Source organism: Scyliorhinus torazame, chromosome 21, assembly GCF_047496885.1.
Source record: "Scyliorhinus torazame isolate Kashiwa2021f chromosome 21, sScyTor2.1, whole genome shotgun sequence".
In the NCBI taxonomy this organism is placed as follows: Eukaryota; Metazoa; Chordata; class Chondrichthyes; order Carcharhiniformes; family Scyliorhinidae; genus Scyliorhinus; species Scyliorhinus torazame.
Genome location: NC_092727.1, coordinates 70,647,737 through 70,660,030, shown reverse-complemented (window position 1 = coordinate 70,660,030; position 12,294 = coordinate 70,647,737). Strand labels below are relative to the sequence as shown.

The 12,294-nt window shown below is 50.3% G+C and overlaps 1 protein-coding gene across 2 annotated transcripts in view; it reads right to left on the bottom strand.

Moving 5' to 3' along the window:
* The window catches only part of kcnh6a (potassium voltage-gated channel, subfamily H (eag-related), member 6a), a 433,047-nt gene that overhangs the window by 296,103 nt on the left and 124,650 nt on the right, over nucleotides 1–12,294 (bottom strand). For both annotated transcript variants that reach the window (XM_072486929.1, XM_072486930.1), the window contains exon 4: nucleotides 3,457–3,885. In XM_072486929.1, coding sequence (XP_072343030.1) covers nucleotides 3,457–3,885 — 429 coding nt within the window. The remainder of the gene's footprint in view (nucleotides 1–3,456; nucleotides 3,886–12,294) is intronic.

Genomic DNA, 12,294 nt, shown 5'->3' with positions numbered 1-12,294 from the left:
CGCTCATAAGGCTAAATCCAGGAGATTATAATGTAACTCTATGATAACGTGGTCATTGATTCTGATCATCACCTTACCACATGTACATCAATAAAACATCATTCTGGTTAAGTTACCAGCTGTTCTGTAGAATCAGTGCTAGATAAGGAGCGGGATTCTCCATTTCTGAGATTAAGTGTTGATGCCAACGCAGAATCTGTGGACTTTGTCATGGGAGTGTACCTTTAAGAAATGGCTGTTTATCAAATAGCTGCAGTGATGTCATTGTGGGGTGGAGCTGGGTTGTGTCTCTGGCTTTTACTTTCATTTTGAGCATGAAGCTGTTTGTGGCTCTGTGTTTTACTTTTGTTTTAGGCAGTTGAAAGCTGAATTGAGAAAAGGAATGTTCATTTTGTCTCTCTCTTCCTGTATGTTAAAAGGTGTCCAGATCACTTGATAATTTAAAAGTGATAACTGTCTTGTGTAAAGAAATTATACCCACTGCTTTGTTAAAAAGGATGTTTGGTTTCTGGATGTTGTTAGGAAAGGGTTGTTATTAAGGGTTACACATAGAGTACTGTATCTGTGGGGGGTAGTTGTGTTGGTAGTTGATAAAATGTTTACTGTCTGTTTATAAAATGTTAACTGAATTCATAGAATAAACATTGTTTTGTTTAAAAATACTTAAGGTCTCTGTTGCATAACACCTGGAAAGTGTGCTCCTCATAACCAAAATCTATTAAAAGTTGTAGGTCGGGTGAACTCCATGATATACTTTGGAGTTTTCTAAACCCTGGCCCATGACAACATTTACGACAGAAAAATCAGCGCTGAATCTAGACTGATTCCGCTAGAGTTGGGCTGGCACCGGTGCCACATGGAATACAATCGATTTCAATGAAAAGCGGTGCGGGATTCGCCGGGTCCGTGATCGACACTCAGGAGGCTGACAAGCTGCAGCCGCACATACAAATTACACTCCCCACACACACTTATCACAGCCAAAAAGATGGCACTGGTTATGCTGGAGCTCGCCCATACAGCTGATGGGTCGGCTGGGGCCAGAGGGCACCCAGGGGGAGGTGCCCTGGGGCACACCTATACAACCCGTGGCACTAGGTTCAAAGTGGGCTTTTGGCAGTGTGCGCAGCTGCAAGGGTGCTTTGCCACCTGCGGCAATGGTATTCGATGCCCACTCACCCCGACCCCAAAGCCCAGTTCCTGGCCACCCTCCACTACTCCTTCCAGCTCTGGAAGCCCCTCCGGCCAGGGGCACAACTGTCAGCAAACTATGGTGATGTTGGACACCTTCCGTACCCCCTCTCTCTCGCTCAGCAGCCGGTTTAACGATTTTTGAAAGCACAAGTAAACAACAAGTCGGGAACTTAACCCATCGAAGGTGGAAAATCGGGATGGCCCCAGAGAATACCGGATCAGGCCCGCTCATGATTTGCAAACTGTGTCTACTGTACGTGCATTCCGGAATGCATTGACGCCGCTGTCGAGGTGCTGGAGCATTGCGATTTGGCGTCAGTGTTGGAACCGATTCTCCGCCCAATCGCCTTTCCCGAATTCGGCGCAAGCTAACAGAGAACCCTGCCCAAGATCATAGAACACAACAAGAGTGAGCAACACCCAGAGAGCGAACAGCACCCAGAGAATGAGCAACACCCAGAGAGTGAACAGCACCCAGAGAGTGAGCAACACCCAGAGAGCAAACAGCACCCAGAGTGAGCAACACCCAGAGAGCGAACAGCACCCAGAGAATGAGCAACACCCAGAGAGTGAACAGCACCCAGAGAGTGAGCAACACCCAGAGAGCAAACAGCACCCAGAGTGAGCAACACCCAGAGAGCGAACAGCACCCAGAGAATGAGCAACACCCAGAGAGCGAACAGCACCCAGAGAATGAGCAACACCCAGAGAGCGAACAGCACCCAGAGAGTGAGCAACACCCAGAGAGCAAATAGCACCCAGAGAGTGAGCAACACCCAGTGAGCAAACAGCACCCAGAGAGTGAGCAACATCCAGAGAGTGAACAGCACCCAGAGAGTGAGCAACACCCAGAGAGTGAACAGCACCCAGTGAGTGAACAGCACCCAGAGAGTGAACAACATCCAGTGAGTGAACAACACCCAGAGAGTGAGCAACATCCAGAGAGTGAACAGCACCCAGAGAGTGAACAGCACCCAGAGAGTGAACAACACGCAGAGAATGAGCAGCATCCAGAGAGTGAACAGCATCCAGAGAGGGAACAGCACCCAGAGAGGGAACAGCACCGAGAGAGTGAACAGCACCCAGAGCGCGAACAGCACCCAGAGCGCGAACAGCACCCAGAGAGCAAGTAGTCATGGATTATCAATGTTTATTAACCGCTGGGTGAATTTTCAAATCTCGGTACATTTTACTGCTTTGACCTCACATCAGCCCATAAGAACATGGTTGGTCCTTGTTGGCAGGAGATGGAGGTGATTCTAATCCCATCAATGTGTAATTAAACCCCCATCCTGATGAGATATTTATTGGTGAATTGGTCTTGATCACTGTCTAATTTGAAAGATACTTGTAGCGGGTTCTCCGTTAGCCAATGCCGAAACCGGGAAAGGCCAATGGGTGGAAAATCGGTTCCAGCGACAAAATCGCGGCAATTGCCGATTTGATACCAAATCGCAATGCTCCGAAACCTCGACAGCAGCGTCAATACATTCCGGAGCGCAACTACAGTAGACACTGTTTGCCTATCATTAGCGGGCCCGACCCAGTATACTCTGGGGCCTCCACGATTTCCCGCCTCCGATGAGTTCCCGACGGTGTGGTTCAAAAACCGTGAAACCGGCGTGGTGGCTGCTGAGGGAGAGAGAGGGGTATGGAAGCTGTCCAACATCGCCATAGTGTGATGACAGTTGTGCCACTGACCGGGGGCTTCTGCCAGGGCTGGGGTTAGTATTGGGGCATGCCCAGGAGGTGGGCTGTGGAATCGGGTGGACATGTAGCGATTACCAGTTCCACAGCCGGCAGGGCAGCCATGCGGCTGTGCACTCTGCTAACAGCTCACCTTGAACCTAGTGCCACGGGTCATATAGGTGTCTCCCCAGGGCACCCCTCTGGGTGACCTCTGGCCCCAGCCGACCTATCAGCTCTATGGGCTTGCTCCAGCACAACCAGGGCCATCTTGTTGGCTTGGATGAGTGTGTCTGGGGAGTGTAATGTGTATGTGCGGCTGCAGCTTGTCAGCCTCCCAAGTGTCGATCACGGACCTGGTGAATCCCGCACCATTTTTCATTGGAAATGATTGTGTTCCACATGGCACCGGTGCTAGCCCCTCAATGGTGTGGGAATCGGTCCAGCTGCGGCACCGGTTTTTCTGTCGTAAAAGTCCACAGATTCTGCATTGGCGTCAACACTTAGTGTCAGAAACCGAGAATCCCGCCCTTGATCTTTCAAAACTTTGGGAAGGATTTGTACTTTCATTCGCACCTGAACTTATTCTTTTCTCCCTGAATTTCTTCTCAAATTTACTCCTCATCAGTTCAATGTTGTCGACTGAAGATGCTCGTCTGATGCTGTGGAAACTGTCCTGTGATTGGGCGTGTGTCAGCTTTGTGTTGGTATAGCGGAGATCAGGATCCAGTCGCACCTCTTCCTGGCTGGGTGGTGGGTGGCCAATGGAATCACGGACAGTCTGGACGTCTGATTTATTCCCCAGTTCAATCAATGCCTCCCACTCGCCTGCCTCGGGCTGGATACAGTTCTCATTCAAGGGACCTTGGAAATCCTTCATCGCCAATGAGTCGCCGTCTGATTGGTCATCAATTGCAGGATCAATACCCTCCTTGGCCAGAGATTGTTGGCTTAAGGTCATTGTGCGAAGAGATGGAAGTCTCAGCTTAAAACTCTTCCCTCGACCTGGAGCAGCAATGAAATACATTATTAGTTGTTGTAGTGGCCTGGAGGTCAGAGGTTTCCAGGAACTGAGTGTCAATGGGAGAAAGTATCAGTGATAACATAGAACATAGAAAATACAGCACAGAACAGGCCCTTCGGCCCACGATGTTGTGCCGAACCTTTGTCCTAGATTAATCATAGATTATCATTGAATTTACAGTGCAGAAGGAGGCCATTCGGCCCTTTGAGTCTGCACCAGCTCTTGGAAAGAGCACCCTACCCAAACTCAACACCTCCACCCAACACCAAGGGCAATTTGGACATTAAGGGCAATTTAGCATTGGCCAATTCACCTAACCCGCACATCTTTGGACTGTGGGAGGAAACCGGAGCACCCGGAGGAAACCCACGCAGACACGGGGAGGACGTGCAGACTCCGCACAGACAATGACCCAAGCCGGAATCGAACCTGGGACCATGGATCTGTGAAGCAATTGTGCTATCCACAATGCTACCGTGCTGCCCTTAAGAACAAATAAATCTACACTATATCATTTTCCCGTAATCCATGTACCTATCCAACAGCTGCTTGAAGGTCCCTAATGTTTCCGACTCAACTACTTCCACAGGCAGTGCATTCCATGCCCCCACTACTCTCTGGGTAAAGAACCTACCTCTGATATCCCTCCTATATCTTCCACCTTTCAACTTAAATTTATGTCCCCTTGTAATGGTGTGTTCCACCTGGGGAAAAAGTCTCTGACTGTCTACTCTATCTATTCCCCTGATCATCTTATAAACCTCTATCAAGTCGCCCCTCATCCTTCTCCGCTCTAATGAGAAAAGGCCTAGCACCCTCAACCTTTCCTCGTAAGACCTACTCTCCATTCCAGGCAACATCCTGGTAAATCTTCTTTGCACCTTTTCCAGAGCTTCCACATCCTTCCTAAAATGAGGCGACCAGAACTGTACACAGTACTCCAAATGTGGCCTTACCAAAGTTTTGTACAGCTGCATCATCACCTCACGGCTCTTAAATTCAATCCCTCTGTTAATGAACGCGAGCACACCATAGGCCTTCTTCACAGCTCTATCCACTTGAGTGGCAACTTTCAAAGATGTATGAACATAGGCCCCAAGGTCTCTCTGCTCCTCCACAATGCCAAGAACTCTACCGTTAACCCTGTATTCCGCATTCATATTTGTCCTTCCAAAATGGACAACCTCACACTTTTCAGGGTTAAACTCCATCTGCCACTTCTCAGCCCAGCTCTGCATCCTATCTATGTCTCTTTGCAGCCGACAACAGCCCTCCTTACTATCCACAACTCCACCAATCTTCGTATCGTCTGCAAATTTACTGACCCACCCTTCAACTCCCTCATCCAAGTCATTAATGAAAATCACAAACAGCAGAGGACCCAGAACTGATCCCTGCGGTACACCACTGGCAACGGGGATCCAGGCTGAATATTTGCCATCCACCACCACTCTCTGACTTCTATCGGTTAGCCAGTTCGTTATCCAACTGGCCAAATTTCCCACTATCCCATGCCTCCTTACTTTGTGCAGAAGCCTACCATGGGGAACTTTATCAAATGCCTTACTAAAATCCATGTACACTACATCCACTGCTTTACCTTCATCCACATGCTTGGTCACCTCCTCAAAGAATTCAATAAGATTTGTAAGGCAAGACCTACCCCTCACAAATCCGTGCTGACTATCCCGAATCAAGCAGTGTCTTTCCAGATGCTCAGAAATCCTATCCTTCAGTACCCTTTCCATTACTTTGCCTACCACCGAAGTAAGACTAACTGGCCTGTAATTCCCAGGGTTATCCCTAGTTCCTTTTTTGAACAGGGGCAAGACATTCGCCACTCTCCAATCCCCTGGTACCACCCCTGTTGACAGTGAGGACGAAAAGATCATTGCCAACGGCTCTGCAATTTCATCTCTTGCTTCCCATAGAATCCTTGGATATATATGATCTGTGCATTAATGTGATCAAGGGGAGGTGCAATTGAGGGCCACTGGGATTGAGGGTCGGTGAGGTGGAGGGTCTCTGGGATCAAGGATCAGTGCGATCGACAGACTGTGCAATCGAGGGTTGGTTCAATCGAGGACTGGTGGGATTGAGGGTCAGTGGGATTGAGAGTTCCTGAGATCGAGGGTCCCTGGTATCGAAGGTTGATGTGATCAAGGGTTGGTGGCATCAAGGGTCACTGGGATCGTGGGTCACTGGGCTCGAGGGTCATGAGACCAAGGGTGATGGGTTCAAGGGACACTGGGATCAAGGAATTGAGTGTTGATGCGATTATGATTCCTTAGGATCGAGGATCAGTGGGTTTGAGGGTTGGTGGAATTGATGCTCGCTGGGATTGAGGATCAGTGTGATCAAGATTAAGGGAAAATGAGTGTTGCTGGGATCGGGGGTTGCTGTGCTCAAGATATTGGTACGATCGAGGGTCGGTGTAATTGAGTGACCAGGGTTGCTGGGATTGAGGATCGCTGGGATCGAGGATTGGTGTGATCGCGGGTTGCTGGAACCAAGGTTTGTTAAGATCAAGGATCTGTGAGATTGAACAAAGAAAAAAACAAAGGGTCGGTGTGGCCAAGGTTTGGTATGATCGAGGGTTGGTGTAATTGAGGGATGGTGGGAACAAGGGTTTCTGGGATTGAAGATCGATGGGTTCGATGATCGATGCGACCGACCATGGGTCATTGGGATTGAGCGTCGGTGGGATCGAGGATCGCTGGGATTGAGGATTGGTGCGATCGAGAGTTGCTGTAACCAAGGTTTGTTAAGATCAAGGATCTGTGGGATTGAGGGTTGGTGCTATGGAGAGTCTCTGGGATACAGGACCATTAGGATTGAAGGTTGGTTGGATTGAGAGTCGGTGTGATCGAGGGTTGGGGCATTGGGGTCATTGGGATCGAGGATTGTTGGCATCGAGGGTCGATGCGATTGAGGGTCGGTGCCATCGAGGATCACTGGGATTCAGGGTCAGTGGGACCGAGGCTCAATGCACTCGAAGGTCAGTGTGATTGAGGGTTGGTACGATCGAGGGTCAGTGGGATTGAGAGTCGGTAGGATCAAGGATAGGAGCGATCAAGGGTTGGTGGGATCAAGGGTTGCTCGGATCGAGGGTTGTTAGGATGGAAGATCAGTGGGATTGAGGGTTGGTGGGATCGAGGAGGATGTGATTGAGGGTTGTGGAATTGAGGGTCATTGAGATGGAGATCACTGAGATTGAGGGTTGGTGGGAACAAGGGTCACTGGGATCAGGGATCATTAGGATCGATAGTCGTCGAGATCGAGGGTTAGTGTTACTGAGGGATTGAGGGACATTTGGATCGAGATCACTGGGATTGAGAGTCGCTGGGATCGAGGGTCACTGAGATCAAGGGTTGTGGGTCCGAGGATCATGGGATTGAAGGTCAGTGGGATTGAGGGTCACTGGGATCAAGGGTCATGGGATTGAGGGTCAGTGGGATTGAGGGTCACTGGGATCAAGGGTTGGTGGTATTTTGGGTTGTGGGATTAAGGGTAGGTGGGATGGAGGGTCACTGAGATTGCGTATCATTGGGATTGGGGGTCGCTGGGATCGAGGACTGTGGGATTGAGGGTTGATGGGATCATCAAGGGTTGTGAGATTGAGGGTTGGTAGAATCGAGGTTCAATTGGATCGAAGGTCAGTGGGATTGAGGATCATTGGACCGAGGGTCATAGGATTGAGGGTCGCTGGGATCAAGGTTTGGTGGGATTGAGGGTTCTGGGATTAAGGGTGGGTGAGTTTGAGGGTCAATGGGATCAATGGTCAATGCAATCGAGGGTCGGTGCAATTGAGGGTCGGTGCGATTGAGGGTCACTGGGATCGATGATCATTGGGATCAAGGATTGCTGGGACCGGAGATCGCTGGGATCGTGGGCTGGTAGGATCGAGGATCAGTGAGACTGTAGGTCGGTGGAATCACAGACCAGTGGAATTAGGGTCGGTGGGTGGGATGGTGGGGTCGAAGTTTGGTGGGTTCAAGGGTACGGGAATGAGGGACAGTAGGATCAAGGGTCAGCAGGATCGAGGGTCAGTGGGAACGAGCGTCGGTGAGATTGAGGGGTAGTGCGATCGAGCGTCGGTGAGATCGAGGGGTAGTGCGATCGAGCGCCGGTGAGATCGAGGGGTAGTGCGATCGAGCGTCGGTGAGATCGAGGGGTAGTGCGATCGAGCGTCGATGAGGCCGAGGGGGTAGTGCGATCGAGCGTCGGTGAGACCGAGGGTCACTCTGATCAAGGTTCAGTGGGATCCAGGGTCATGGGATTGAGGGTCAGTTCGATAGACGGTCAGTGGGGTCGAGGGTTGGTGGGATCAAGCATCGGTGAGACAGAGGGTCAGTGGGATTGAGGTTGGTGTGATTGAGGGTCGGTCCAATCGAGGCTCACTGGGATCAAGGGTCAGTGGGATCGAGGGTATGGGATTGAGGGTCATTGGGATCGAGGGTATGGGATTGAGGGTCGATCCAATTGAGGCTCACTGGGATCACGGGTCAGTGGGATCGAGGGTACGGGACTGAGGGTCATTGGGATCGAGGGTAGTTGGGATCGGAGGTCGGCGGGATCGTGGGTCAGTGAGATTGAGGGTCAGTGGGATCAAGGGTCAGTGCGATTGAGGGTCGAAGCAATCGAGGGTCACTGGGATCAAGGGTCAGTGGGATTGAGGGTCTGAATGATCGAGGGTCAGTGGGATCGAGGGTCATGGAATTGAGGGTCAGAATGATCGAGGGTCAGTGGGATCGAGGGTCATGGAATTGAGGGTCAGAATGATCGAGGGTGGGATTGAGGGTCACTGGGATCAAAGGTCAGTGCGATCGAGGGTCGCGAGGATCGAAGGTCGCTGGGATTGGGATTGTGGGATTGAGGGTCTGTGGGATTGCCGGTCACTGTGATCAAAGGTTGCTAGAATCAAAGGTTGGTTCGATCGAAGGTTGGTGTGATCGAGGGTCGGTGTAATTAAGGATCAGTGCGATCGAGGGTCATTAGCATCGAGGATCAGTGGGATTAATATCACTGGGATCGAGGATTGGTGCGTTCAAGGATCGGTGCAAATAATGGTCGCGTGTTGGTGGGATCGAGGGTCGGTGGTATCGAGTGTTGGTGGGATTGAGGGTTAGTGGTATCGAGTGTTGGTGGGATCGAGAGTCGGTGGGATTGAGTGTTCATGGGATCGAGGGTTAGTGGTATCGAGTGTAGGTGGGATCGTGGGTTAGTAGGATCGAGTGTTGGTGGGATCAAGGGTTAGTAGGACCGAGTGTTGGTGGGATCGAGGGTTAGTAGGATCGAGTGTTGGTGGGATCGAGGGTTAGTAGGATCGAGTGTTGGTGGGATCGAGGGTTAGTAGGATCGAGTGTTGGTGGGATCAAGGGTTAGTAGGACCGAGTGTTGGTGGGATCGAGGGTTAGTAGGATCGAGTGTTGGTGGGATCGAGGGTTAGTAGGATCTAGTGTTGGTGGGATCGAAGATTAGTAGGATCGAGTGTTGGTGGGATCGAAGATTAGTAGGATCGAGTGTTGGTGGGATCGTGGGCCGGTGGGATCGGGAAGCGGTGCAATTGAGGATGATCAGCATCAAGGGTGGGTAGTATCGAGTGTAGGTGTGATCGAGGGTCGGTGTGATAGTGAGTTGATGGGATCAAGTGTCGCTTGGATCGCAAATTGGTGCAATCGAGTGTCAGTGTGACTGAGGATCATCGGGATCGAGGGATCGTGAGAACAAGAGATATTTGGATTGAATGCTGGCAGGAATGAGTGCTGGAACAGTGGATCAAGTGTCGGTGGGAGTGAATTAATGTGGTCCTACAATCTTAACATCTGTCATCAGGAGGTTGCTAGAATCCATTATTAAGGAGGATACTTAGAAAATCATAATTTGATCAGGCAGAACCAATATGGGTTTGTGACAGAGAAATCTTGTTTAACTGATTTAATAGAGTTTGTTAGAAGACCATAAGACATAGGTGCAGAATTAGGCCACTCGGCCATTGAGTCTGCTCCACCATTCAATAATGGCTGATATTTTCTCATCCGCATTCTCCTACCTTCTCCCATAACCCCTTATTAGCCTTATTAATCAAGACCCATAAAGCCTTATTAATCAAGAACCTATCTATCTCTGTCTTAAAGACATTCAGTGATTTGGCCTCCACAGCCTCCTGCAAAGAGTTCCACAGACTCACCACCATCAGACTGAAAAAAATCCTCCTCACCTTTGTTTTAAAGGAGGAGGTAACAAACAAGGTGGATAAAGTAGATGTGGGATATTTGTATTTACAGAAGATATTTGATAAAGTTCTACATCAAAAGTTACAAAGAACTGTAATAAATTTCACAAGCCCCTGTTGACTCTGCCTGATTAAACTATGAATTTCTCGGTAGCTTGATATAACCTCCTTAATAATGGGTTCTAGCAATTTCCCCATCACAGATGTTAAGCTAACTGTAGTTTCCTACTTTCTGTCTCCATTAAAAATTTTACATTTGCTGTTTTCCAATCCACTGGGACCTTTCCCGAATCTAAGGAAGTTTGGAATAGTGTAACCAAAGCATTTATTATCCTTAAAGCCCTTTTAAGGTCCTAGGATGCAGGGCAGATAGAGTACACGGTTAGATACAGAGTATATCTGCCTTACATCAAACAACCTTCACTGTAGATCACTTAGAAAACTTCACAAAGATACTTGGGGACATGGCAGCCTTTAGGTTCAATAGCTACCCCAGTATCTTTTCTTGGGTGACCATGATTATTTTGAGTTTTTCCCTACCTATCATCTCATGATTATCAAGTACCTTTGTGAAGTTTTCTAAGACTTTTACAGTGAAATTTGTTTGATGGGGACAGTATAGAAAGACCTATACACTGTATCTAACCCCGTGCTGCACCTGTCCTGGGAGTGCTTGATGGGGTCAGTGTAGAGGCAGTTATACTCTGTATCTAACCCCGTGCTGTACCTTTCCTGGCAGTGTTTGATGGAGACAGCATTGAGGGAGCTTTACTCTGTGTCTAACCCCTTGTTGTAGCTGTCCTGGCAGTGTTTGTTGAGAACAGTGGAGAGGGAGCTTTATTCTGCATTCAATCCTGTGCTGTACCTGTCCTGGGAGTGCTTGATGGGGAATATGTAGAAAGAGCCTTAGTCTGTATCTAACCCAGTGATGTACCTGCCTGGGAATGTTTGATAGGGACAGTGTAGAGGGAGCTTTACTCTGCATCTAACCCTATGTTGTACCTGTTCTGGGTGTGTTTGATGGGAACAGTGTAGAGGGAGCTTTACACTGTATCTAACCCCGTGCTGTACCTGTCCTGGGAGTGTTTGATGGGAACAGTGTAGAGCTTTACTCTGTATCTAAGCCCGTGCTGCACCTGTCCTGGGAGTGTTTGATGGGGACAGTGTCGAGGGAACTTTACTCTGTACCTAACCCCATGCTGTATCTCTCTTGGGAGCATTTGATAGGGACAGTGTAAGGGGAACTTTACTCCGTATCTAACCCGTGTTGTATCTGTCCTGGGGTTTTTTGATGGGGACTGTGTAGAGGGAGATTTGTATCTTAACTCTGTATCTAATCCTGTGGTTGCATCCAACTTTTTCCACTACTTTGTAGGTGGTGGGATTTTGTTCAGCCAATTGCGGCCCAGTATAGCACTGATATACAGACCCTCTGAGGTTGTCGAATTGACATATTCCTGGGCTAGGAGATGCTGCTGGTGCTGATATCACAGTCCTTGGGCGGGCTTCTCCGACCCCCCCGCCGGGTCGGAGAATCGCCAGGGGCCGGCGTGAATCCCGCCCCCGCTGGCCGCCGAATTCTCCGGCACTGGAGATTCGGCGGGGGTGGGAATCGCGCCGTGCTAGTCGGCGGGCCCCCCCCGGTGATTCTCCGGCCCGCGATGGGCCGAAGTCCCGCTGTTGTAATGCTGGTCCCACCGGCGTGAATTAAACCACCTCCCTTACCGGCAGGACCAGGCGGCGCGAGCGGGCTCTGGGGTCCTGGGGGCGATCTGGCCCGGGGGGTGTGCCCCCACGGTAGCTTGGCCCGCGATCGGGGCCCACCGATCCGCGGGCGGGCCTGAGCCGTGGGGGCACTCTTTTACTACGCGTCGGCTGTGTAGGTCTCTGCGATAGCCGACGCGTAGGTGACCCCCCCTGCGCATGCGCGGGGATGGCGTCAGCAGCCGCTGACACTCCTGCGCATGCGCGGACTTCCGCCGGCCGGCAGAGTCCCTTTGGCCCGGCTGGTGTGGTGCCAAAGGCCTTCCATGCCAGCCGGCGGTACGGCAACCACTCCGGCGTGGGCCAAGCCTCTAAAGGTGAGGGCTTGGCTCCTAAATTTTCTCCGCACCTTTGGGCGGCCCGACGCCTGAGTGGTTCATGCCACTCCATC